This window comes from Engraulis encrasicolus, chromosome 1, assembly GCF_034702125.1.
Source record: "Engraulis encrasicolus isolate BLACKSEA-1 chromosome 1, IST_EnEncr_1.0, whole genome shotgun sequence".
NCBI classification, from domain to species: Eukaryota; Metazoa; Chordata; class Actinopteri; order Clupeiformes; family Engraulidae; genus Engraulis; species Engraulis encrasicolus.
The window spans coordinates 7,967,874-7,994,363 of record NC_085857.1 but is presented as its reverse complement, the minus strand read 5'-3'; the positions used below and the strand labels follow the sequence as shown (position 1 = coordinate 7,994,363).

At 41.2% G+C, this 26,490-nt stretch overlaps 2 protein-coding genes across 2 annotated transcripts in view; both read right to left on the bottom strand.

The window, feature by feature from the left end:
• Positions 1 to 2,354, bottom strand: part of bptf (bromodomain PHD finger transcription factor) — a 110,741-nt gene extending 108,387 nt beyond the window's left edge. Inside the window, exon 1 of the mRNA XM_063196175.1 lies at positions 1,262 to 2,354. Within this exon, the coding sequence (XP_063052245.1) occupies positions 1,262 to 1,733 (472 nt within the window). The 5' untranslated portion in view covers positions 1,734 to 2,354. The remainder of the gene's footprint in view (positions 1 to 1,261) is intronic.
• Positions 2,355 to 4,855: 2,501 nt separating this feature from the next.
• nol11 (nucleolar protein 11) lies at positions 4,856 to 18,518 on the bottom strand. Its single transcript, XM_063194798.1, has 18 exons — positions 18,343 to 18,518; positions 17,808 to 17,921; positions 17,646 to 17,702; positions 17,107 to 17,264; positions 16,583 to 16,640; positions 16,073 to 16,208; positions 14,984 to 15,196; positions 11,617 to 11,693; positions 11,187 to 11,310; positions 10,679 to 10,752; positions 10,508 to 10,573; positions 10,155 to 10,339; positions 9,592 to 9,717; positions 7,869 to 8,249; positions 7,302 to 7,380; positions 6,875 to 6,967; positions 5,604 to 5,711; positions 4,856 to 5,072 (listed from the first exon to the last, which is right to left on the bottom strand). Exons 1-18 carry the CDS (start codon positions 18,487 to 18,489, stop codon positions 4,956 to 4,958), a joined length of 2,313 nt encoding a protein of 770 aa, XP_063050868.1. The 5' UTR covers positions 18,490 to 18,518; the 3' UTR covers positions 4,856 to 4,955.
• Between the last annotated feature and the right edge of the window lie 7,972 nt (positions 18,519 to 26,490).

The window sequence follows — 26,490 nt, the reverse complement described above, 5'->3', positions numbered from 1 at the left end:
ATGACCGAGACAGATCCCTCTTCAGGCTTAAGAAGAGAAGTATAGAGCAATGAGACCAATCTTTTGAATTAATTCTTACCAAAAATATATAATTTTATTCCACTTAACATATTGAGAGTGATATTTTTGGGTAAATGCGCTTGGAATTCACGTCAAAAATTCCCAATGGGTTGCTTGTGACTGACAAAAAAAAATCATTACCCATCCATGCACGCCCCCTTTATAAAAAGGTACCATGCCACACTACATAGATTGGTGAATGCTGTCCAGAATATTGCCATAATATGGCTATCCAAACATTACCCTGTTCGCGAGTGAAAAGAAATTGTAGAAGGGGTGAAAACCTCATCATAAAAAATTGGCAAAGTAACTGGACCAACGTAATCAAGGGTTCACGATAATTAATGCCTCACGCAACAGGTGGAACAGAAGCGCCATTTTCAAAACAAAGCAGTGCTGTCAATTGCCTTGGCTAACTTTGGGGAGCTTTTCGTAGCATGTGTAAGACAAGTGACTTGGAATGGCCATACTTTTGCAATGACCGCTTACAGTATGACATATGGAAAGGAGCAAATGAATGAGAAGTGTTGTTGACAGAAGCTAAACAGGCGAAGCGAACTCTTACAAGTTACAACTTAATTCCATTCACCAACACTGTACACCAGTGCCGTATGGATAAGTACCACCGTGTGCTGTTAGCCAAGTTAGCATGCCACCCATTAGAGCCTAACGCACGATGAGAAAACAGTTCAATCGATGAGATACGGTTCAAAATACGACAGAATCTTTCTAGCAGTACAAACGCACATGGCAAAATGTCTTCAAAACAGTCTGTCCGAATGAATGGATAGCTACAGCACTTGATATGGCTCGTGCATGCATCAATAAGGGGACACTGTCATATCTATTCAATTAGCGTTACGTAATGCATAAATAACCGAAAATCAATCTAAGTGATAAGTGTGAATAAAACAAACTGAAATAATGGGCACATTTTGATGGAGAGGGGTGATGTACTATTTGTAAACAAGCGACGGTACCGTGGTACAAGTGCGCGATACATCACCGGATCTCAATAAACAAAGAGGCCTGTTTCTGTGAGCAAGCTCCATTTTGAACAATGCAGCTTAACTTACTTCGCACTGTGTAAATTTGTGCAAAACACCTCAACAAGTTTTATGACCACTTCCAAGTGTTTGCATCACTCACACACTTCCACGACTTAATTAAGCATTAAGCTAGTTAGCTAGCAGCAACGTACCTGGAGTGCTGCCGTAAGTACTATGACTCTTAAAACTGCTCTCGGTGCAGTAACTAGCATCATCTTCGTCCGGTATTTCCTCCTGATAGTCGGAGCCATCGTCGAAGGGCCCGTCCTCATCCGAAAGAGGATTTCCCCGTAAATACTCATCATCGTCCGAACGCAAACTCACGAGATCCTCCTCATCACTCTCATGGTCATCGTACACAATCTTGCTGGCTGGTCTTCTCCCTCTGCTACCGCGGCCACCTCTCGAGCCCCTGCCTCTTCCTCTGCCCCTTGTTGTGGCTCCAAATTTCCTTCTGCCCCGCGAAGAATGGTAGTTTCCCCTCCGTGGAGGACCTCCATCACCATCTGATGCTCCACGACCTCTTCCACCTCTTCCCCGCCTGGGTCGCAAACCGCGGACTGGCGCGGTGGATGGCTCCCCCATCAGTGCCTGTTTGGGCGGCCTGCCTCTTCTCCCTCTCATTATTGCAAAGCTAGGTTCGATAATGCAATATTTCTGTTTGCACTTCTCGTGCGCCACCCGCTCCAGCAATTCTGGGCAGACCGACCACTTCCTACGGACTAGCTTGCTTCGTTAAGTCTGCAGGAGTCCCGTGTGTCCCCGGTCTAAATTAACGGGAAAAAGCTCAAACCGAATGGCCGGCGTCCCGCTCCGGGTCGCCTGCAGTCGCCATTTTTCTTCCTCTCTCCCTGTGCTGAAAACACTCAGCAGGCCCTCTATGGAGGTCACGTGACATACGCTACAATAGATGCGAATACCATGTTAGTTCACAAAATTAGAAAGCATAGTAGACACGAGATGCGTATATTTACGTTCGTTTGTCAGTTTGAGTTGAACTCGTATGCCATTTATAGCCTGATTGCTATGAACGACTCGTAAATATCGAAACTTGCCGTTTGTTGTGCCTGTGTTGAAGATAATATCTGACACTGCTACTAGCTAAGCAGCAGATACAATTTTGAAATCACTCTCGTGCGCAAGTTATTGAAGATAGCTCACAAATTCCACGCAGAATAAACTTGTAAGGCTGCTGGACAGCCAGCAGTGAATTGATCTATGAAAATGATTATGTATGCAATCCATAAATTAAAATATTCCATCCGTCGAAAATTGTCATTCAAAGTGTAGTGTTCTTTATTTTGGCGGGTTAGTTTTGTGTCTTTCACTCTGTGAGTAATAATTTTTACTTCCAACCTGTAGGGTGACCAATGAGGGAAACCACTTGGTGTTGCTTTAAGTGGGTTATTGTGATTTTGTGCACATAAAATATGAAATGCACTTGAGCATAATAGTAGGCCTGTAATCACAAATAGCATGTGTATAGAATGTGTTTATGAGTAAATGTGCTTGCGATTTACACTAAAGGTGTTTTGACAATAAGTCAGTTGCTCATTTAATTAACAAATTAGGCATTGGAAGGATCAATAAGCACTGATCGGTCCCACCACCTTTATCCTTATAACCACTAAGAAAAAAAGCCACAAAAAAATGTTTTATTTCCTTGCATGTCTCAAGCGTGCATTGCATTACTTGTTATCCTGAGATTATATTTGGAGCTTATATTTATAGCTACTAATGTCACCACCATCTACTCCATATTGTGTGACCAGGCTTTAAGTAATAGCTGTGGAGACCAGGACTATACCATAAGGATAACCAGGCCATCTGTGGAGATGAGATAATGACATCATTTAGCGCCAACAATCCTCCTCCAGTGCCGCTGCTATTCAGTTGATTTGACAGATCACTCATTAAATCCATCTGGAGACAGAATACCTGGGCTATTCTTCTCTAAGCAACATCAAGGCCTGCCCTGCTATCAGGGAATATGAGGAAATAGAAAAGAGACTGTAACACTGATGAAGGCTCTTGCAACAGAAATGTCCGTCTGTCCCTGCAATGTTTGAATAAAAAGAAAAGAAAAAGAAACAAAAAAACAAACAAACAGTGTGTGATCCATTCCCTAACTCCCTGCCCTGCATACCAGAAAGGCCTAATAAAAAACACTTTTGTCTTCCAAGATGTTCCTGATCCTCTCGGATACGTCCATTCTAGTCCTTAGTTCAAAACGTTATCGGTCATTATCCTTTGTCTTGGGAGGACGTTCATATCATCACTTAGTAGGCCACACTCATTTGACATTTCCTGCAAGGTGTCAAACTCAAGGCCCGGGGTCCAAATCTGGCCCACTTTATTTGACTTGGCCCACAATATCATTACAGATACACTATGTGTTACAGTTGGCCCACAATATCATTACAGATACACTATGTGTTACAGTTGGCCCACAATATCATTACAGATACACTGTGTGTTACAGTTGGCCCACAATATCATTACAGATACACTGGGTCTTTCTCAAATGCAAGGCCAGTGTCCTTCCAAGTTTATCAGCCTAATTAGTCACGCCCAGTGATTGGATACTTTTTGGTGAACTCTACAGAATATCCAATCACTGGGTATGACTAATAAAGGGTATCCAATCACTGGGCGTGCCTAATTAGGCTGATACACTTGGAAGGACACTGGCCTTGCATTTGAGAAAGACCCACTATGTGTTACAGTTGGCCCACAATATCATTACAGATACACTATGTGTTACAGTTGGCCCACAATATCATTACAGACCCACTATGTGTTACAGTTGGCCCCCAATATCATTACAGACCCACTATGTGTTACAGTTGGCCCCCATACTGCACCAGGGGTGGGGAACCCTTTTCATTCCAGTGGCCACTTCAAATTTATCCGAGGGCCGTAAAAGTCCTCTGAGGGCCGCATTACGAACACAAACCAGGATTTCCCCCTGCACTTTAGGCCTATATTGAAGACCTCCACCTTTAAAACAGACCCCGGCTTCTCTAGGCCCCCTGAATATTAATTGTATTGCAAATGTATTTTCTAACTTTCCTTTGCAAATTATGTCACATTTCATGTGAAGCTGCATTACATTAAAACTATATCGGGGGCCGGATAAAATGACCTCAAGGGCCGCGAATGGCCCTCGAGACATAGGTTCCCCACCGCTGTACTACACCATTGATATACGTAGTAGTGTAGTACGACTTGAAAATGAAAAGTTGTGTTGTGTTGTGCCTCACAAGATTCATGAGGGCCAAGGACAGTCGAACATTGAATTACATCCGGAGCAATAACTCCCATTCATTAATCCAATTTGACTATTTAACATTAAAAACACTCAACATTACAAATTCATAATTTTAGAATCAAGTAGCATCTATCTATTGCTTTGACGCAGAAGAGGCGAATTCGCTCAGGTATCTTTATTCACCTTCCCTTCCTAGAGAAATAATGACTTCCACCGCTGAGGTAGAATAGTGGTGTACACAAAGCATTAGCTGGTGGAAATGACCATCACACTGGAATTCTAGCCGTGATCATGGAGTTGAATTAGCATTTACAGTAAGTATTCAGAGACAGGGGTGCACATAATGTTTGGTTTGGAAAGTGTTGGGGACATAAATTCAGCACACTGTCCGGGAATCATATTTATGGATTGTGTTTGTTAAAAAGTGGAGAAGTAGAAAGAAATCTCAAAAGTGCAATAATAATAAATCAATTCATTTAGGAAAGACAGGTAATTTATTGCAGCTGGGATATTCATGGGTAAAGCAATACTGCTGTATTTGTATTTAAAAAAAAGAGTTCATACAGTTAGATGGTTTAAAACAACTCAATCACTTCAATCGAATATTGACCGCTATTGTCCTGTGACTGTTTGGCTTTCTTCAAGGCCTGAAGGCTGCCTTCGATTTTCCCCAGATCTGTGAAGAGCTTCATCTAAAAAGGTAAAGAGAACAGAGGGAAAAATACACCTGGTAAATTATTCAAACATAATTTGTTCACATGAATTCAGAAAATATAAATATATTTACGCAATAGTTTGCGGTCACATTTCTGCATACTTAAAGGGCAACTCCTGCCAATTTCAATGTGCTGTTGTATTGCTCACACTACCCTTGACTTGTCAGTACCCGGTGATGCCGCAGTTTATGGCCCAGCCCTTTCCGAGATATGAGCTATTCTAATGGGGGCAACTTTTGTTTACATATTTTAAAAAAATGAGCATAGGCCTGCTCTAAATATCTTCCCAAAAGGTATTGCTGTTTGCTAGCTGTCTGCTGATGTTGCATAGCCTTTTGGATGTTTTTGGGAATAAATAAAAATGCTTTTTTGAATAACATTTACATCGACTAGCCATTTTGGCTGGCGGTGAAAAAGGTTAATTTAGGGCTCTGGAAACAGGTTATTTTCTGTAACCGTACCTGTAATGTACCGTAATGTAATGTGATGTAATGTGATGTTGAGTACCTGTGCCCTCACAAAGCCATGAAGGCCGGCCAGCAGCTCCTGTGCTTCCGGAGCCATGACCAGCACGGTGAAGTGAGCGTCCAATAGCAGGCATACCCAGTCCATGATCTACAGGAGCGGAGAGCAGAGGAGGAAAAACAAACACACCTTATTAGCTTATGTACACAACAAATATAATGATAAACTCTTAAAATGCCATAAATTCATAAAATGCTAGAGATTAATTTAATAGAAGCAGATTAAAAAAGGTACCCTGTGCAGGAAATGGTCAAAAAAGGTACTGCAACTATGTTGCTTATTGAAACTGGGCTGCCTATTGTCAAATTTGATCTTTTCATGAATAAACTAATATTTTCTAGTATGGCCCAAGTACAGGCAGTTTTGCAGCTAAACATGTCTATTTCTGGAAATTCAAAAATGGCGGACCATGGAGAAGATCCCCCTTTTAATGTATGAAAAGTGCAATTTTCCCAGTCATATTGAATACTTGGAATTTGATGGTATTCATGAAAAAGGTAACATTAGTGAAAGGGTAGCCTGAATTCTGGAAATAAACAACTAAAAATCTTGCATATTGTACCTTTAAGAAATTTGTTGAAAAATGCGCAAGTGCAATTTTCTTTATTTTTGTATTTTATCACAGGAAATTATTACTGTTCAGAAGTCCCATCATCTATATGTGAAATTCATTCTTGCCATCCAAATATTTTAAGGACATACTTTTTCAACCTATATATAAAATGCATGTTGCAAAGCAATGCAATGCCCAATACAAAAACAACAATTTCCCAAAATGTTTCAAAATAGATGTCCTTTTGCAACGAAGCTCTTCAAAATAAGCTCATAACATGTCATTTCAGATCAATCAAATAGGAAAAACAATGTGGATAGATGTGGACTAAAGCTAGTTAGTGTTGCTTCTAGTCAGGCCAAGAGCAATGCAATTTCGTTTCTGAGCTCCCGAAAAATCGGGAACTCCTCCATTAGCAAACCAAGGGAGGCAGGTCGAATATGCTGTTCGGGAAATGTTAATTGCTATGCTCTTGGTCAGACCAAGTCTTGCAGAGATTTGGAAGTCGATGATTATCAGGCTAGCCTCCCGCATCATCAATATACTCTCATCCATGGGTTAAAGTGCCCTTGAGCAAGGCACCAAACTTCACGTCGCTCGAGGGACTGTAACCAATACCCTGAAATAATTGTGAGCGTCTCTTTTGGATGAAAGTGTCAGCTAAAGCGTAATGTAATGTAATATGATGAATTCCACAAACCTGTGCCATTGTTGGTGACCTCAGCGCTGGAACCTGTGTGTTGATTTCTTGGTAGTATTTAATGTATAAGAACTGCAGGTACTGGAGGAAGAGCTAGGGACAGAAAAATGTAGACACACTTTAGAAATCGCCTTACACATACTGTACAGTACATGCACTTCATAACTGCACACTGATGGGTAAACACTAAGTTGTGCGTTTAAAAAAGACTGAATCTAGAAACCAACACTGACAAAACTTTAAGTGCACCACTGGTAAAAACAGCTATTATATACATGTATACTATTTCTGAAACTACGTACTACCTGTGCTACCGTTTCAAAACACTCCTACAAAACGCACATTTACCATTCAATGATGACGGATAAATCAGTCTAAAACTCAGCTATAATTCATCTCAATTGCCGATCTACATTCAGATACTTACGATAACCTGTGGCGGTGTGAGGTCCTTGAGATGGGGCAGCAGGAAAGTGTCGCTGTACGGCGTCTGGAGGATTTCATTTCTGAGAACCAGATGTTAAGGACAACATGGCTACTACTTTTGTGGTTCATTAGAGCATGTGTGTATCTTCAATATCAATAAATTCCTAACTATTTCCACTAATCAACTTCCTCTATGCAAACAAATCTACATGCAGCTTTTCCCCCAGACCATTTGTTAGTTAAGGAGATATACGCATCAGATATATGCACGTATCAGAGATATATGTATGTGGCTGTCATCACTGGAAATGCTAAATTGGGCAGCTTCAAATAAAATATGATATGAAAACCCCACACTATCAATACCCAATATAATTTTTGTAAGTAGCCTAACTTACATTTGCAATACTAATTCTTTATGTTTTCAGGGGACCTAGTAAAAGGTGGGAGATGGTTGCCTTAACTATATTAAGTGCTGGGGCAAACCCTCGGATCGCACGAGGAAGAGGTAAAAGACATCATTTACACAGAGCATTTCTACGGTAAGTAACACAGCAGGCAAGGATACAGCAAGACAGCTCGGTGTAGCCCGATGGGCCGCGTGATGTTCAGGCTGATTGTCAGTTTGGGTTTGCGCTGGTGCTGGGGTTGAGCCTCGCCGTTCTGTTGAGTCTCCTCCTCCCCGTCCTGCTTCTTCTCCACCTGATTGGCTGTTGCGGTGTCCATCTCCATGGCTCCTCCCGCCTCCTCTGTTCTGCGAGGGGGTTGAGCGTCACCACTGCCGTCCTCTGGCGGTGCGTACGTCACGGTCACGTTGGAGAAGCCGTTGTGCTGCGTCTCCTCGTCGTCCTTCTCCTCCTCCGCGTTGCCCGTGGCGGCACTCAGTCCATCCACAAACGCCACGCTGTCCATCTCCAGAGCGGACGCCTCCAGGTCAGCGTCAGGTGAGCTGAGGTGAAATAGGACAGAGGAGGGTTACATGGTTGAGTGATTACCTCAATCAAAACAAGATGCAGCATAGATATTTTCACATTGTTTTATCATACACATTCTTTTTTTACTTATACTTATTTTTTGGTTCTTTAGACCTTATTAGTGACAGGACAGTAGAGAGAGACAGGAAACGATCGGGGAGAGAGAGATGGGGACGGATCAGCAAAGGACCCGGGTCAGAATTGAACCCGGGTCGCCGGCGTAGCAGCCCTGTGCCCTACTGTTAGAGCCACGGTTGGGGCATCATGCATACTTTCGCTACGAATGTTCTGAGCACTTAATTACCTTTTTTCGTCACCAGCCAAAATGGCTAATAGATGTTAATCTTACTAGCCAAATACACACTCACTGATTGGTCAAAGTGGCTAGTGAGTAGGTCTTTTCTACCAGCCAAACTGAAATTTTACCAGCATTTGGCTGGTGTTAATTTAGAGGCCTGTCGATGTTAGTTTAATTGTGTAAATCAAACCAATGGCTCAGTGGCTCTGGAAGACGTTCGGCCTATTTCCGTCAGTGCAACAACACTCAATCTTGTGGCAGAGAAGCCTTTGCTTGCCGTTTGGCTGCGTGCGCATGTGAGCAGCTGGCTAGGAGGAGAGGAGCTAAATTCCACAATGCCTACGAGATGTTCTTCAAAAGATGTTTCCACTGAGAATTTAAACGAGGGGAAGATAACCCCTCTTTTGTGACTTTAGCTTTGGCAATTGGAATTTGCCAAGTGTTACATAATGTCAACAAAAAATGCATGTTGAGAAGGCACTTTGGAGAAGACTGGTGAAGCAGTAGAACAAAGGAGGCGTACTGGAGGGGGACTGAGTGTGTGAATGAAGGGTGCATAGGGCAGAGCAGTAGGTGGGAAGCCCCTGCTGAGAACCTTCAGATAACACCTATTGTTTGTGGCGACCAGGACAGCCAAGGGGCCATTCCAACACCTCCTAACACAATGATAGAAAGCCATCAGGATCAGCCGTTGAGTCCAATTGATTAGGGGGATTACCAGTTGTCTTGGGAGATGTCATACCCGAGTAGTCAACGAAAACCTGCTTGAAGGATTCATGACTTCCTGGCTGATCAGCAGGGGGTGTAGTTGAGGGTGGTTGTAGTTTGGTAATGGTGCGTACACGTGTTAGCAGACCTCTAAATTCAAGTTTTTCATCACCAGCCAAAATGGGTAGTAAACTGGGGCTCTGTGTAACGGTCAGAGCTCCAGTTTACTACTACCCCAGAAGGTCTGAGTTCGAGTCCCAGCTACACAACTCTACTCCCCTCTTCGCTACAGCAGCCTAAGGAACACTTACCCGAGGAAAGCTTTGAGGCAGGCGCAGGTGACGGCCTCGGGAATGTCAGGGAAGACCTGGAGACAGAACTGGCACAGGGCAAAGTCCCTCTTCTCCAGCGCCAGGGGCAGTAGCTCAGGACAACCACTAGAGGGCAGAGAAGGAACATACAGAGATGTGGGTTAGCAGCATGCAGATACTTCACTGAAATGCTACAATAACCAGAGGGGTATACAAAGAAGCTGGTTCAGGAGTTAACCAGGTTAAGATGAAAACGATCTAATAGAAGAGCCTGTACACTCTAGGTTCTTCTATTATTTACCTTTTAACTTAACTCCTGGACAATGCTCTAAAAACACAACCACACCATGGTTAACATCTGGCTGCGGTTTTAGGATTAATGAAAAATAATAATATATTTATGATATTAAAGGAACAGTCCACCCTTTTTTGATTTTCATATATTTGCTGTATTTCCAAGCAGCCCAATTGGGCAGGAAACCGCACAATCTGGCAACACTGATCTACCTTCGGGTACAAATAAAAGTTATTTGATCTGATCTAATGTAATGTAATGTCCTCACCTGTGGCAGAGGCACTGCGTGTGTACGAGCTGCACCAGGGCCTTGTGTGGGTAGAAGGCGGGCTCTGCCAGGCAGCGGGTCACCAGTGCGCGTGCCAGGCTGCCCACACACAGCTGCAGACACGGCAGCTCAGACTTGGACAGGAACGAGGCCACGCCCTTCAGGACCTCCTCCTCTGGGGCGGTCTGATGGAAATTATCAATAAATATGACTGATGATAATACACCGCAAATAATCAATATAAATGACAGTCGTCATAATTTTCAAGTCATCAGCCATTAGAGTACAATTACATTTTTTTAGAATGAACCTTCCAATGATAACAGTATTTTTAGTGTGTTGCATGCTGTTACCTTGATCTGTTCAATTAACTGGTCAACAGAGATTGTTGAGCCTCCTTGGCTTTTGCGAGTCAGTTTCTACAGAGAAAACAACATGAAGAAAGAAACCCATGCACATTAACGAAAAAGTCTATGAGAATGTCCATTTCAACCCACAATGCCATTTGTGCGCGAGACACTTACATTCCTCCGTGTGTCCATCACACTAGATGACACATTGGTCCCCCATGACGGTAGTGGGAGAGGAGGGGTCGGTTCTGCACAAGAAAACAACACAGATATCAGAACACATATATAAAAAAGTAGCGGCCCGGGTACCTGAATGTTTCATGTTAAAACTAACCATACCACTGAGAATAATTACACTGGATGACAGGTCAAGTTTGTATGATACCAACTGTACTACATTGTAAAACAGTGTTCACACAGAGAGTGTCCTTCGGTGTTGCCAGGTGAAAATTATCGTACCAAAACCTCAGAATTATCGTTTTTGGTGGATTTTTGGGAGGAAATAATTATGTACAAGGCCGAAGTTGTTGTTTCAAGGCATCTAAATGAACTGAATGACAACTCTGAAATTATCGTAGAATCATGTTGTTTTTTTTTTTTATCGTACTGAGGACAAAATTATGGTACAAATACGATAATTATCGTACATCTGGCAACACTGGTGTGTTTATTGGTAGCTTACCAGAGGCTCCGGACTGTTTCAGTTTCCCCAGAGCTGCGGCCAGTGATGAGGTCTGACACTCGAAGGGGATGACAGACAACGCCTTCCCATGGGGGACATACAGCTTCCCACTGTAACACCACAACTACACACACACGCACAAACATTTCACTTTGTTTAGTTAATGTTGAAACTTCTATTTGAAAGCCTGTTCGTGGTAGATGTACAGTGGGTACTATGCTGTGTGTGTGTGTGTGTGAGTGTGTGTGTGTGTGTGTGTGTGTGTGTGGTGTGCGTGCTTGTTGTCTGGTGAAATGCAATTTCAACACTCAGTATAATTAAAGCTTTATATTATACACACACTGTGGGGAATTAATTGACCACACAGTATACTTTGACTTTGAACACGATACAACAATACAATATTTTTAAAGATTTTGTCATGACTGACCTGTCCATATATTTTCCCGGCCATCTCCTTCCCAGCTTGCAATGTCTGGAAGTTTGTATTCCATATGCATAAATAATCTGTAGAGGAACAGACAGAGGATTTTTAGATGACATTACACTTAGCTGTCGCTTTTTTGTCCAAAGCTAGTAACACTTATTTTAAGGTCAGGGTATTGGTTACAGTCCCTGGAGCAGTGTGGGGTAAGTTGTCTTGCTCAACCTCAGCCATGGAGTGTGGTGAGGAGAGGAAGGGTGGGATTCGAACCTGCAACCCTCTGATCTAAATCCCATCCCCTTAACCCTTTCATGCACGGTGTCCACATACGTGGACAGTAATTCTAACCCCACTTTAGATAGGTAAATAGTGGTTATTTTTTTCCAAATTGTATATGGGAAGTACCATGAGGTTCATTACAATACTTTAACAGCAATTATAACTTTTTGCACTAAATATTAAGTGTTTGATGACATCATCAATCTAAGAAATCCACCGATGTGAATTATGACCATAACAAGCATGTTTATATCTGAAAATCAACCACACCAAAGGGCAATTTCAGGTTTTAAAAAATATTATGATGTTTAGTACAGTTCACTTGAGAAGTCTATGTTGTTAAAATCCAAATTTACAATAAAGGTAGGTTTTTATACAATATAAAGCTACTGTCCACGTATGTGGACGTTGCGCATCAAGGGAGTCTAATGATAAACATATTATTTATGATTACCGTGAGAATATTCTGCTCATTTTGGGCAAATACTTAATGTTATGAGCATTTATAATGATTATAGTGTGAAAATAAATTATTTTTAACATATTTAACACATTTTAACACTTTTAATTTAATAAATTCAAGAAAAACTACCTAAAATTAGTGTTTCACGCACGTGTCTATAGGCATATTTCGGGTTTCTTTCACCACAAAATGACACAAATGATGTAGGAATGAGCTAGAATATATGCTGAATCAAATACAGATCTGTCTTCATCAGAATTGAAGTTTTTTTCCACATGCAACAAGGTTTCCCCACAAATCTTGCCATAGCTGTGTATGTAAATATTGCTAAATTGACAGTTTTTTTCCTCTTTTTTCATCTTTGTTCGTTAAATACTGTAATATATAATGTGTAAGTGTCATATAATGTTGTAATATTACATATAGTAACATGGAAAGTAAGTAAAATAACTTGCATTTATAATAGGAGGTCTATTTAACACTATTTTTTCACAGAAAATACTTGAACATGCTGATGAATGACTACAAAACGCATGTGTCTGGAGGCAAATTTCATATTACCTTTCATATAGGGACAACATAAATGATGTAGGATTGAGCTAGAATCCATGCTGAATCAAATACAGATGTGTCGTTCATCAGAATTTAAGGTTTTTTCCACATACAACAAGGTTTCCCCACAAATCTTGCCATAGCTGTGTATGTAAATATTGCTAAATTGACAGTTTTTTTTCTCTTTGTTTCATCTTTGTTCCTTAAATAGTGTAATGTATAATGCATAAGTGTCATATAATGTTGTAATATGACACAAGGTAACATGGAAAGTAAGTAAATTAACTTACATTTATAATAGGGGGTCTATTTAACACTATTTTTTACAGAAATACTTGAAAATGCTGATGAAAGACTACAGAACGCATGTGTCTGGAGGCAAATTTCATATTACCTTTCATATAGGGAAAACATAAATGATGTAGGATTGAGCTAGAATCCATGCTGAATCAAATACAGATGTGTCTTCATCAGAATTTAAGGTTTTTTCCACATGCAACAAGGTTTCCCCACAAATCTTGCCATAGCTGTGTAATGTAAATATTGCTAAATTGACAGGTTTTTTTCCTCTTTGTTTCATCTTTGTTCCTTAAATAGTGTAATGTATAATGCATAAGTGTCATATAATGTTGTAATATGACACAAGGTAACATGGAAAGTAAGTAAATTAACTTACATTTATAATAGGGGGTCTATTTAACACTATTTTTTTTACAGAAAATACTTGAAAAATGCTGATGAATGACTACAGAACGCATGTGTCTGGAGGCAAATTTCACATTACCTTTTATACAGGGACAACATAAATGATGTAAGATTGAGCTAGAGTACATGCTGAATCAAACTGAGCTTTTTGTTCACCAGCATTGGCTGTCTTCTTGCATGCAATAAGAATTTCCCACATATTTTTCTATGACCGCCTATATAAACAATGCTATTTTTATATATATGTTTTTGTTGTTGGTTAATTACAGTGATATATGGTGTTAAAGTGTTATATTGTGTTGTTATATAGCATAAAACACCATAAAAATGAATAAAACAGCTTAATTTGAACTTGAAATACAGTATAGGCCTATATAACTTTTCACTCCTTTGATGCGCAGTGTCCACATATGTGGACAGTAAAATAACTTCCACATCAAAAGAGATTTTTGAAAAATTCCAAAAGATTCTTCATATTAGCTCCATTATGAGTGAGAAAATCAATATATAAAAAATCTTGCACATTTTTTTCATGGTGTCTGCATGAAAGGGTTAACCACTAGGCCACGGCTGACCACTTATAGAACAACCTGAGGCTTACCAAAATATGAAATATTAACTTCCTTATAACCACAACAACAGTGGATTTATTACATCATTTCGCAGACACTTTTATGAGTTGTGATTTACAAATGAGGATACAGATAATCTGTAGCATACAATATGTGGTAGAAATACAAAGTATACAGGTCATGTTTCTTGAAGGTCTGTGCAAATTTTGTTTGCGTTCACTTTTTTGAAAAGACTGCTTGCTGCACCATACTATTGGCATTATAATGATAAGAACAACCACAGAAAAATGAAAAAAGGTCGCACCATGCATAGGTTTCTTTTTATTTACACAGACGCGTTTCGGCGCTCTGCCTTCCTCAGTGTGCCACACTGAGGAAGGCAGAGCGCCGAAACGCGTCTGTGTAAATAAAAAGAAACCTATGCATGGTGCGACCTTTTTTCATTTTTCAGTCTTACAATATTTTGGTCAGCACCCTTAAAAGGAAGAAAAAAACTGTTGGGTGACGCCTGCTCCAACCCTTATGAACTTTAAGAACAACCACAGTGCATGTGTTTGTGTTTATTTTCCTGAAAAGATGGCTTGTCATTATGCACCAGGACCCTGTTTCTCGACATTGTCATTGTTAACTAGTTAGCAACTCAGTAAGTTGCCAATGGGAAATTGCATAGCAACCAAGTAAGTTGCTGACTTAGTTAGCAATGACACTGTCGACAAATGGGGTCCAGGTATGTTTTTCTGAAAAGATGGCTTGTCATTATGCACCAGGTATGTACTGTAATGTGTGTTTACAGTAGCGTTACCTTTCCCTGCTCCGGCAGAGGGGTGTGGTACCCCCACCACCGCCACATGTGCCGTGTCCAGCGCCACAGCGGAGGCCGAGCCCAGCTCACCCCCCTCGGCCAATGGCAGCCTGAGGAGCAGCGTCCTGGGCAGGGCCAACACATCACCCTCGCCCCCCGCCACCGCTGGCAGACGCATGGGCACCATGCTCACATACACACAGCCATCCGGATCTGCAGGACAGGGGAAGGAAGGAGGGAAGGAAGGGGGACATTTCCAGTTCAGGTCAGGTCATGATAAGCTTACAACACCCCTGGCAGGATGTTCATTCAGTAATCTTAATTTGGTAGAAAATACACAGACACAAAACAAAACAAAACTTAATCATTTCAAAAAGCAACTGTCTGCTAAATTAAATTGTGTTATTTAGTGATAGTTACTTTTTAGAGCATGCATAGAGAAAAAAAAAAATCAAAAAATACCTAAGTTTATATTGACATTTTTTCTTATCCAATCAATTGGAAGGAATGTTGTTTCCTTGGAATTCAATATTTTTTTTTACTTCAGTTTTGTATAGTTTTTGTGATCATCTTTTTTTTTTTTTTGACCTAAAACATAAAAAAACTGAATGAACATCCTTCATACTTTTTTTTCCAGGGATTGTGTTATGAAAGGAAGACATGTCTCTTGTATGACAAAAAAAGAAAGGAATGACTCCTACTTGCTCTACTATCTCTTTAAATCACTGCCCAGCAGCATATACAAATAGACAGCTCATATCAACTGGTCACTACTATACTTTATTAGATTATATAAACATGCATTCTAGAAACAGAAGGGTCAAAGACGTCCAAAAAGGAACTGTCATTCAGTGTAACGGATACCTTCTGCTGACTGTAACTGTAAAAAAAAACATGATTTTTAAATTGTTTCAAGTGAATGGATGACAGCAGAGACTTTCATGAAGTCACTGGAAAAAAAATAAAATAAAAAGAGTCATGTTTCTTACAGTTACAGTCAGCAGAAGGTATCCGTTACACTGAATGACAATTCTTTTTTGGACGTCTTTGACCCAGAAGCACTAAGCGTGTGGTGGCATGCTTACTCACACAGACAGAGCATGTGGATGTTTCCTCTGCTAAGTGAGGCTGCAAAGCTGAGTGGGGAGAGGTCCGTCGTCTCCAGACGGTACGCCACTCTGCTCGAGTCTACAAGGTTTTGGACACGCAGGAAGTACTCCCCTTTCTGTCATCACAAAGGGAACATTCAGTCAAAGTAACTAACGCACGCACGCACGAGCACAATCACAATCACAATCACAATCACAATCACAATCACACACACACACACACACAATGAGGACCTCTCAAGTCCACACACAGGTTCATAAGTAACACACACTTGGTAATCAGATGCGGTGCAATCTGACACACAGCCACACGCTCAGCGAGAGGCCCACACTCCCATGGCTACATCACACACACACACACACACACACACACACACACACACACACACACACACACACACGCGCGCGCGCACGCGCGCACACACACACACACGCACACATTTTGAAATGGAACAACTAACAAAAGTTATGATGACAGTTCACATCTTACCTGTTCTGTGACGTAGAGAATCCATTGCTGTTTCCCTGATGCGAGGAGGGTGCTCCACCTAGAGGAAGGATGGCACTGATGTCACTAAAACAGTTTGCAGAAAATATTTCCTCCATCACCAGATTGCGTCTTTGGCCAGGAACCTACCCATAGTGTATAACAACTATGTCAACAACCGTATGTTTATATTGATGTTTTTAGATGATTTACTGATTAATGTGCATTTTCCTCATCAAATAAATTAATGAATGAATGTTGTCTTTGTGTTGTCCGACTCTCTAAGTGTGCAATGCATGCATATAGTGCATGAATGTCATCAATGTTGTGCCTTGAATTGTGTCTGAAATGGAGTGTACATGCATCATGTTTTGTATCTCAATGTTCGACATCTGGAGTTTATAGTTTTGATGTCTGCTGCGTATGCTTTATGTAGGCTGTGACAATGTTTGTGACGGTGGTGGGAACGAATTTCCCCTTGGGGACAATAAAAGAGTCTCTCTCTCTCTCTCTCTCTCTCTCAGTACCTGATGGCTTCGTCCTCTGGGAGGGTCGCCTCCACCTCCTGCTGTGGCTCGGCCAAGAGAGCGTCCAGGAGGCGCACAGCTCCCGTCTGGAAGAGGACCACGGGCTCCTGGAGGAGGTGGCATGGGGTGGAGTGGACCCTCCACACATCCGAAGACACCTGAGGAGGGAGCATACCAGAGCAGAACACAGGGGTCATGTGACAAGACACACATTCACAGTACGACACATTTGGGCTTCAGGAGAGCCTAAATGGTAAATGGACTGCATCTATATAGCACCTTTCCACTCCTTCGAGCACTCAAAGCACTTTACACTGTATGCCTCTAGTTCACCCATCCACACTCACATTCACAAACCGGTGGCAGTGGCTGCCACGCAGGGTACCATTCTGCCACCAATGACACATCGATGGGTTCAGGCAGAGGCAGAGCTCGAACCTGCAACCTCTGGGTTGCCGAACGGCTCCCCTACTACCTGAGCCACCAGCTCCCCAAAGAAAACGGGGGCTTTAACAAGAAAATTTTCTGGTTTTACTTACTGTGGCTTTAAAGGTCTTGTCGATGTTGATGTCATCGTCTTTCCAGATTCGAATGACCTATGTGGAAAACAACAAGCTACTTCAATAGAAGTCATACAAGTTATAACTTTAAATTGCTTATAATATCTCAACACATGTACATTGCATGTATTACTTATTTACCTTAGAGTCTGTTACGGTCACATACTCTCGTGTTTTGTTGTTATAAACCGCAGGGCAAGTTATTCTTTGGCCCTGTTTCACTGTCCAGTTACCGAGAGGTTTTTGATCCGACACCTGTCAAAACAATAATGCAATCACTGGCTGGTAACGTCTGCAGTCCCGTGCGATCTCATCACATTATTCTTCTTACATTTTGACATCCATCTAATCACATCTATGTCTATCAGTTGATTTAAAGCTCACAACATCCGCTACATCACCCACACTTTCATGGTGAGGATGGTTGGCTTGCCACGTTAGAAGCGGACTGCACCCAACCAATTAAATACAACACTCCACTCAAGGCAATCGGTATGCTGCACTACTAAACTTAAATTTAGTTTAGGTCGCCTGCTTGATTAAAACCAGGATTAACGTTGGTAATAGGAAACCTAAGGCTTGCGTTGTTTACAAAACTCCAGCAGTCGACGAGTGGCTAGCGTCAAGCATGGTAGCAGCTCGTGGTGGAATACGAGATCTATCCCCTTCAGCTTACCTTGTATACTGTGACAGACCTAAACGAGTTTGTAACAATAACATGATCATCATCTCCATGCAACTCGATCCCTTGTATTCCAGATTCTGTGCTATTTTGTGCAACTCCAAGAGCGCACAGCGTGGACCCCTCGAAGAGCGCTGCCATCTTTTGGATAGCGCGTCACTCCTCGCGTTAACTCAAAACTCGCGAGAGAACGTGCGAGAATGCACGTGTGGCATTAGATTTTTTAGCAGAAAATGAGGACACTGCCTCACCGTGGTGTGGGTCGTTAATGGCTTTGGGCAGCTTTCTCCTCTTATTTGCTGAACCTTACAAAGTGGATGCCAGAGTCAGACCCATATAAAGCCTTCATACATCCTGAAATATTCTTTCAAAATTCCATCAATGTGAGCTGTTGATTGAATGTTAGTTAAAGGCTTTAATAAGACATTGCCCAAGACTTCAAGTTATGTTATCTTTCTGCAATTAAATAGGTCTATGTAGAACTAGCAAATGGCGGCCACGGGCCAGATTGGGCCCGGGTAGGCTACGACAAACCTTTGGCCCTGCATGCAAATGAAAACGTATATGTATGATATCTGTGTGGTCATACGGTCTGATTTGCTTGGCCCTCAGCTTCATTTGTGCTATAGGCCTACATGATATGGCCCTTGGGGAAAATAATAGGAGACCGCTGCACTACACGGCTATTAAAAATATGAGGCCTAATAGCTAAAATTAAAAGGGAAGCATGGCCTTCAGAGAGTGGACTTTTGTAGAAGGACTTTAAATGTCAAGAAAGTCAATGCAATCACAGGTCACACAAGTCATCACCATAATGTTGTAATCATAGCTCTGAAATGGAGGGCTGTAGCCAAGCATCATGAAATTAGGTAGACACATCATCGCCCTAAGAAGACAACTTGAGCAATCAAGCTGTGGGCTACTGATTGGGTGGTCTGATTAACAAATGGTATTGGACACAGACCCATCTGCTTCCAGGCATAGCCTATGCTCAATTGAACCACTGCATGTTGAACGAAGAAAAAAAATCACTAACAAAGTCTGAGGTGTTAAATTATTTTAATGTCTTTATTAATTCATTTGTATGCATTTCTGTCTTTGAGTTGATAGGAAAAATTCGATTGGAAATGAGTGGGAGAGAGATGGGGAAGGAATGGCACCACAGCATCCCCAACCTCGAGTATTTACCACAAAAATTAGAATTGTGTAGTAATGAAAACATGGCTTGCTAGGTTTTTTTTTTTTTTTTTTTAATCGGTCACCTAAAGCAGTTCTGGAACTTTTTAGTTATTTACCCAGTGATCTGTTCAGAGAATGCATTAGCTTAACATTGACTCATTGAAGACAACTTTGCTGAACAGTATGGAATGAAAAGTAGGATGATATTTAAATATATATCTAAACAAAACTCCTTCTTTAGATGTCCTGGGCATATATTTCTACTACTATAATGAACATTGGAAATAAATTGCCACAGCTTTAATTTGAAGTGTGAGCTGTAGTTTGCTATCTAGTGGCTAGGGGGCCCCAAGCGGCTGCCTGCCTAGCCGGGTGAAAATGGGACCCACTAGTTTGACGCCCTTTCGGTACTGATGTCTTACGTCACATGGTAATCAAACATTTTAAAGAAGCGATTTTAGGGTTAGGGTTAAGTTTAGGGTTACGGTTAGGATTAGGATTAGGGTTGTATGATTTAAAACATCAGTACCGAAAGGGCGTGAAATTAGTGAGTCCCGGGTGAAAATATGCACATTTGGTCGTGCATGGGAAACTCTGTCAGACCTACCTTGCATAGGTGTGTGTGTGTGTGTGTGTGTATTGTGTGTGTAGGCCTATTGCATTGTAATGTACATGTCTATATCAGTATGCTAGTGTTTGAAAACTGCGCGTGTGAGTGTGTATTGTAAATACAGTGAGTCCAATATGTATTTGATCCCTTGCTGATTTTGCCCGTTTGCCCACTAATAAAGACGTGATCAGTCTATAAATTTATGATAATATGTATTCAAACATGGAGAGACAGAATATCAAAAAGAAATTCCAGAAAATAACTTAAAATAATATATTTTAATTTGTTTGTACTTAATTTAGGCTAATAAGTATTTGACCCCTCTAGCTAAAGAAGATAAAGTGCTTTGTGGCAAAGCCCTAGTTGTCTAGCACTGAGGTCAGATGCTTCTTTTAGTTGATGACAATGTTTGTGCATATAGTAGAAAATATTTTTGCCCATTTTTCTTTGCAGATTATCTCCAAAACATTAATAGTTTGTGGCTGTAGCTTGGCAAATGGGAGGTTCAGTTCTCTCCATAGAATTACTATAGGGTTAATATTTGGAGACTGTCTAGGCCACTTCACGACTTTAATATGCTTCTTATTGAGCCACTCCTTCGTTGCTTTGACTGTATGTTGTGTATTATTGTCATGTTGGGAGATTCAAACATGGTCCACCCTTCAGTATAGTGGTGGAGGGAAGGACGTTTGCACTCAGGATTGCACATTACATGTCTCCATCCATCCATTCGTTGACGATGTGAAGTTGTCCTGTGCCTTGGCCAGGCAAACACCCTCAAACCATAATGATACCACTTTCATGCATGATGGTGAGGAGGGTGTTCTTGGGATCATAGACAGCAGTACTCTTTCTCAAAACACATTGAATTGTGTTAATGCCAAACAGCTTGATTTTGGTTTCATATGACTACAGCACCTCCTTATCATATCCTAAACCAGCCTGATGTCCGTTGGCAAACATCAGGTGGGACTGCACAGGTTCCTTCTGAAGTAGAGGTACCATGTGTGCACTACAGGATTTTAAACCTCTGTGGCATTAAGTTCTACCAGTAGTTTTCTCAGTGATTTTGGTCACAGTACCTTTGATATCATTGCCTAGTTCATCCCGTACAGGTCTAGGGTGCTTTCTTTCTGTTCTCATGGTTATCAAATCCCTACAAAAGGTCAAATCTTGTATAGAACCCCAGACAGGCTGATGGATAGTCATTTCGTATTCCTCACATTTTGGAAGAAATGCATCAACAGCTGGGTCATTAATACCCAGTCTCTTTCTTGTGGCTTTGCAGCCCATTTAATCTTTGTTCATGTCTAAAATTTTGTCCCTGATATCATTTGACCGCTCTTTGGTCTTTCCCATGATGGTGAGGTTGGAGTGTGACTGATTCCCTCATACTATGGACTGATTCTGCTGATTACATGTGTCTTTTATGCATGTTAGTATGTACAGGTGTCTTTCATTCAGATGACAAGTTGATCGGAAGTGCCCATCTGGTCTGTGGGCCCGGAACTGTAATCAGCTGGCAGGGGATCAAATACTTATTTTGCTCGATGAAATGGAAATAAATTAATATATATTCTCTTAAGTTAATTTCTGGATTTTCTTTTTGATATTCTGTCTCTCCATATTAGAATGCATATTATCATAACATTTATTGACTGATCATGTCTTTGTTAGTAGGCAAACCAACAAAATCAGCAAGGGATCAAATACATATTGGACTCACTGTATGTGTGTATGTTGTGAATAAATGTGTCAAAGAATTGTAAATTCATGTATGAGTAGGTTAGTTGTGTGTGTGTGTGTGTGTGTGTGTGTGTGTGTGTGTGTGTGTGTGTGTGTGTGTGTGTGTGTGTGTGTGTGTGTGTGTGTGTGTGTGTGAGAGAGAGAGAGATTAATTGTTAATTGTCAATTGTCGCTTACATTTTTTAGTTAAACTGCACATTGGAGACTGGTCAAACGCAATTTCAAACTTCTGTGTTATCCCTATTACATAAATGTTTGACAATATAGTACACCTGACTTGACTTGACTAGTCTCTCCCAACTCATTGCTCATGAATGTAGACAGGCATACTACACAGAACACATGGGACATATGTTTTATATAGCAAGTAAACTTTATTTGCTACAAGATTAAAGAAAAAAAATACAACTAAAAACATCAGCAATAACAAAAAAAAAACAAAAAGAATATTTCCAAGGGCAATAAAAAATTTACCAGAGTGGAAGAACCCAGAGCAATTTTCAGCAGCCGAGAGAGGATGGCACTTACAGCGAGAAAATAAACAAACAAAACAAAACAATAGAAACAGCATGTTTACCACCTGCAATTAAAGTGACAGAAAGGCTTGGTCCTACAGAGGGGGCACATGGGTTCTGATATCATAGAAAATCAACAACCATGACGCATTTAAGCACAACGCAACTGATACTCAAGTGTCTGACCATAAGAAGAAGAGGAAGAGGAAAGAGAGGTGGGGGTAGTCCATCTCCAGGTTAAAGAAACAAAAACATCAATGCCACCACTGGAACAAAACAACTTAAAAAGAAAAAAGAAAAACTTCATGTTTTGCATTTGTATATGTAACAAAAACATGTCCTAGGACCATTTAATTTTGGAGAAGAAAGAACCCAAAATACATCATGGAGGAGCAAGAAAACTAAATACTGTAGCAGCTACTCAAAAGACTAGAAAACAAAACAAAACAAAACGCTGTTTAAAGCAAATGCATAACTAGCAAAAATCGATATGTCTGAACTGAACTGATTATTTTACAGCAAGTGGTACGAAACTGGAATAATTCAAAGTGTCAGAGGTCATCCATCGGATACAAGATGTGCTGTACCTGCTGGCCTGACTTGACATAACCTTTAACTGAACTCTTTACATAAATCATAAGAAGTCTAAAATCAGAGATTATCTGTACAAAGGCTATTTACACATTTCTACGCATTGTATATAATTCATGAGTCAGCCCACCTGCTTGGAAAGAAACAAATTTACTCATTTGGTAAAATTAATGCTTCAACAAAAGCTAGAAAGGCTCAGGCTGGGTTGTGGATAATCGCAAAAACATCCCATCAGGAGAACGATATCCTCCTGCAACAGGACAAATACTGAGGGTACAGTAGCCTGATAAACCAGCCTAAATGTGAGACCGGAGTAATTTAGTCTGGCCCCGATGAACGATACCTCCAAAGATTGTTGATGAGAACAACCTGTTGTTTTTTCAAACCGTGCCGGCGCGCTGACCAATCGGCGATCTTTGCCGTTGATGTGATTTCCCAACGCTGTTGCGAGATTCGTCGTCACTCCCTCAAAACCCTGCCCGCTCTGATTCAAAACAAATCTCGGTGTTGTGACTGGGTTTGCCAGACTCAGGGCACAGTGTTGAAAACGTTCTCAGATCCGAGGCCAGACCCACTCGCAGCTGAAAAAAATTCAGCGTCCAGCGGGTGGCGCTGGTTTACCAGGCTGAGGGTAAAGGGCATTTGGACAGGCTGTATATATATATATATATAGGCTCGTCAAAACTAATGACACAACCTTACAATTACAACAAGAACCCTCAGTGGCCATATTAGGTGAACCCTTAAAAGGTTCTCTGATAAACCCAGGTGCTTGGAGGAATACCAAGATTTTCTAAAAGGTTCCTCATAGAGTTCCTCCACAGTGAACCCCTAAAAGGTTCTTTGAGGAAGTCTATGGCTGAATCTCAAACGGTGCACTTGTGCACTTTAGTGTTTATGTTTCAGTGCGCATGCCGTATTAGTTACGCACTGAAACATAGTGCCCGAAGTGCAGAAGTGCACCATTTTGAGATCCATCCCATGATTGCCACTGTGGAAGAATGACAAAAGGGCTCTCCGAGGTCCTTGGGCCCTCTGCCAAGAACTTTTAGGTTCTACAAAGAACCTTTGGGGTTTCCCACAAACCAACTAAGGGTTCTTTGAGGAACTATCACAAACATGGCTTATTTTTAAGGGAGTAAAATGTGTACTTGGATTTTCGGGGGGATAGTTTGGTCAGTGAGCAAATTATGTTCAGGACTTTTCCCTTTAACATCTAAAAGTGTGACGTGTTAGTTTCATAATAATTGAGGTTCAATTATGTTCGGAAAAAGGACAAATGAAAACTACCAGCATACAAGAAAGTTGTCACCTGATTTTTTTGGAATCCAGAGTGCACTTAGTCAGTCGACTCATTAACACATATCTAATGTGTCTTACATTTTAGAGAAAGCAGATAATAAAATGAAAAAAACTTTACAGAACAGTGATTGCCAAAAAACGAAATATCCATTCCTCCGCAATATACCCACAACTTCATGGACTTGCTTGTGCTCAGATGTACATTCTAGTATTTCATCAAAAGCACATGTTAAGCTAAAATAGACAAGTTGATCAAATGATCTGATATGTCAAAATCGAAAAAGACGTCTATAACTCGACTTGCGGCAAAATGAAAAGCATGGGACAGAAGACAGAAGATTATTCCTTCAAAATTGTCATTTTTGATAAATACTGTTTTTGTATTTTGGTATACAGACTACAGGATACACTTTTTGTCACATGCAGAGGCACTGGGTGGACAGTCTTATTTTTTATTTTTCTCAGAGCATGCTCAGATTTTTTTTGATTGGAGACTCTTTATCTTATGGCAAATAACTATGGGTAACACTTAACTTGACGCCGGTGTCATATGCATGTCATTACAGTGTCATAATAGTGTCATGACACAGTCATAGATAAGTCATAACCATTATGTCCATGTCATAAACATTTTATGACTGTTGGCCTTAAGTGACATTTGGTGGTGGACATAATGTTTATCACACGTGCCAGAACTGTGCCATGACACTCCCAGGTAGCAAGAACCGTTAAGAACAGTCGGCCCGATCTTGGCGGAATGTTGGCACTGTCGGCTGAGTGTCGGCTCGGCTGGAACACTGGTTACCGTGACTCAGCCAACACTTCATAGAACACTGAAAATAACTGTCACTTCATGCAGTAACCGAGCCAACACTCAGCCGACACAGAAAATAACGGTCAGTCTCATGCAGTAACTGAGCCAACACTGAGCCGACACTGTCGGCATACGGTAATAGGACCATTATTGGGCCGCGGACAAAGCCAGAATCGGGCCGACTGTTCTCACTGGGCCAGATAAACTTTGTTATGAAACTGTAATGACATGCTTATGACACCAGCGCCAAGTAAAGTGTTACCTAACTACGCAACCTATTGATTCACATTCAAGTCTTCCACCAGCTATTCTGCCTCGATGCTCCTATATACTCCTGTTCGTATGGTATATATGCTGGAGAACATTCCATGCGGCGATTAAACTCCCACCCTCCCTATATAGTACCCTACCCAGCTTTTCAAACTCGTTTGTACATTTCCATGACAAACAGCAGCTTATCAAAGTTAACTTCCATACAAGTGCAAAAAAAGGATCTCCCCATACAGTCCCACATTGAAGCGAATCCCCTTCCTATCTGTCCCCTATGGCTAACAGGAAAGAGTTGGCACGACGGATGTTTCATTTCAAAATAAGGGACCCACTCACTCCCTCCCCACTGTTCATTATGCCATAAAAATGTTTGTGCATCTGGACGGTTAAGTGGTATCACTCACCAACCGTAACTCGGGCCATTCGTGAAGTCTTTACGAGAAAAAAACTGAAAAAAATCAACTTTAAGCCTCGTGGTGCCTTTACGAATAGCCTCGTTTCTCGTGGTTGGGTGACGAAAGGGGGAACTGACAATTGGGGTAGTTTGGTTCTGGGGGGAAGAATAATGCGGACGGACGTCAACAATCAAGCGTGAGTGAAGGCTAACTGGAAACGACGATAATGAAACATTTCAAACAAGTGAGTTACGGTTAAGTTTAGGATTACGTTTAGGGTTAAGGTTAGGGACAATGTTGGAGGAAGGGAGACATGGCATGAAGCTGACACAACGACAGCGCTCCTCTCCCTGAATGCACGCTGCTCGGGTGGTCTCTCTCTCTCACTCGCTCTCTCTCGCCCTCTCTCTCACCCACTCTCGACGACAGCGCGCATTGCCCAACTACGAAAAATGAGGCTATATCGTAGCGGCACCACGAAGCATGTAGTTGATTTTCCCCGAGCCAATCGCGTAATAAGTAAGGCATGTTGTTGTTTTGGAGGGCAGCACTCCTCAAACTGCTGGTCAGTCAGGTTTGCCGGCCTGTGTCCATTACACTATTTTTTGTTATGTGAACAGACAGAGACATCAACTGAAAAACTCCACTGCACTTTTTAAAGACGTGCATTTTGATTGGCAGATCAGTTTAAATGTCAGCAGACGTCACAAGACATATTGA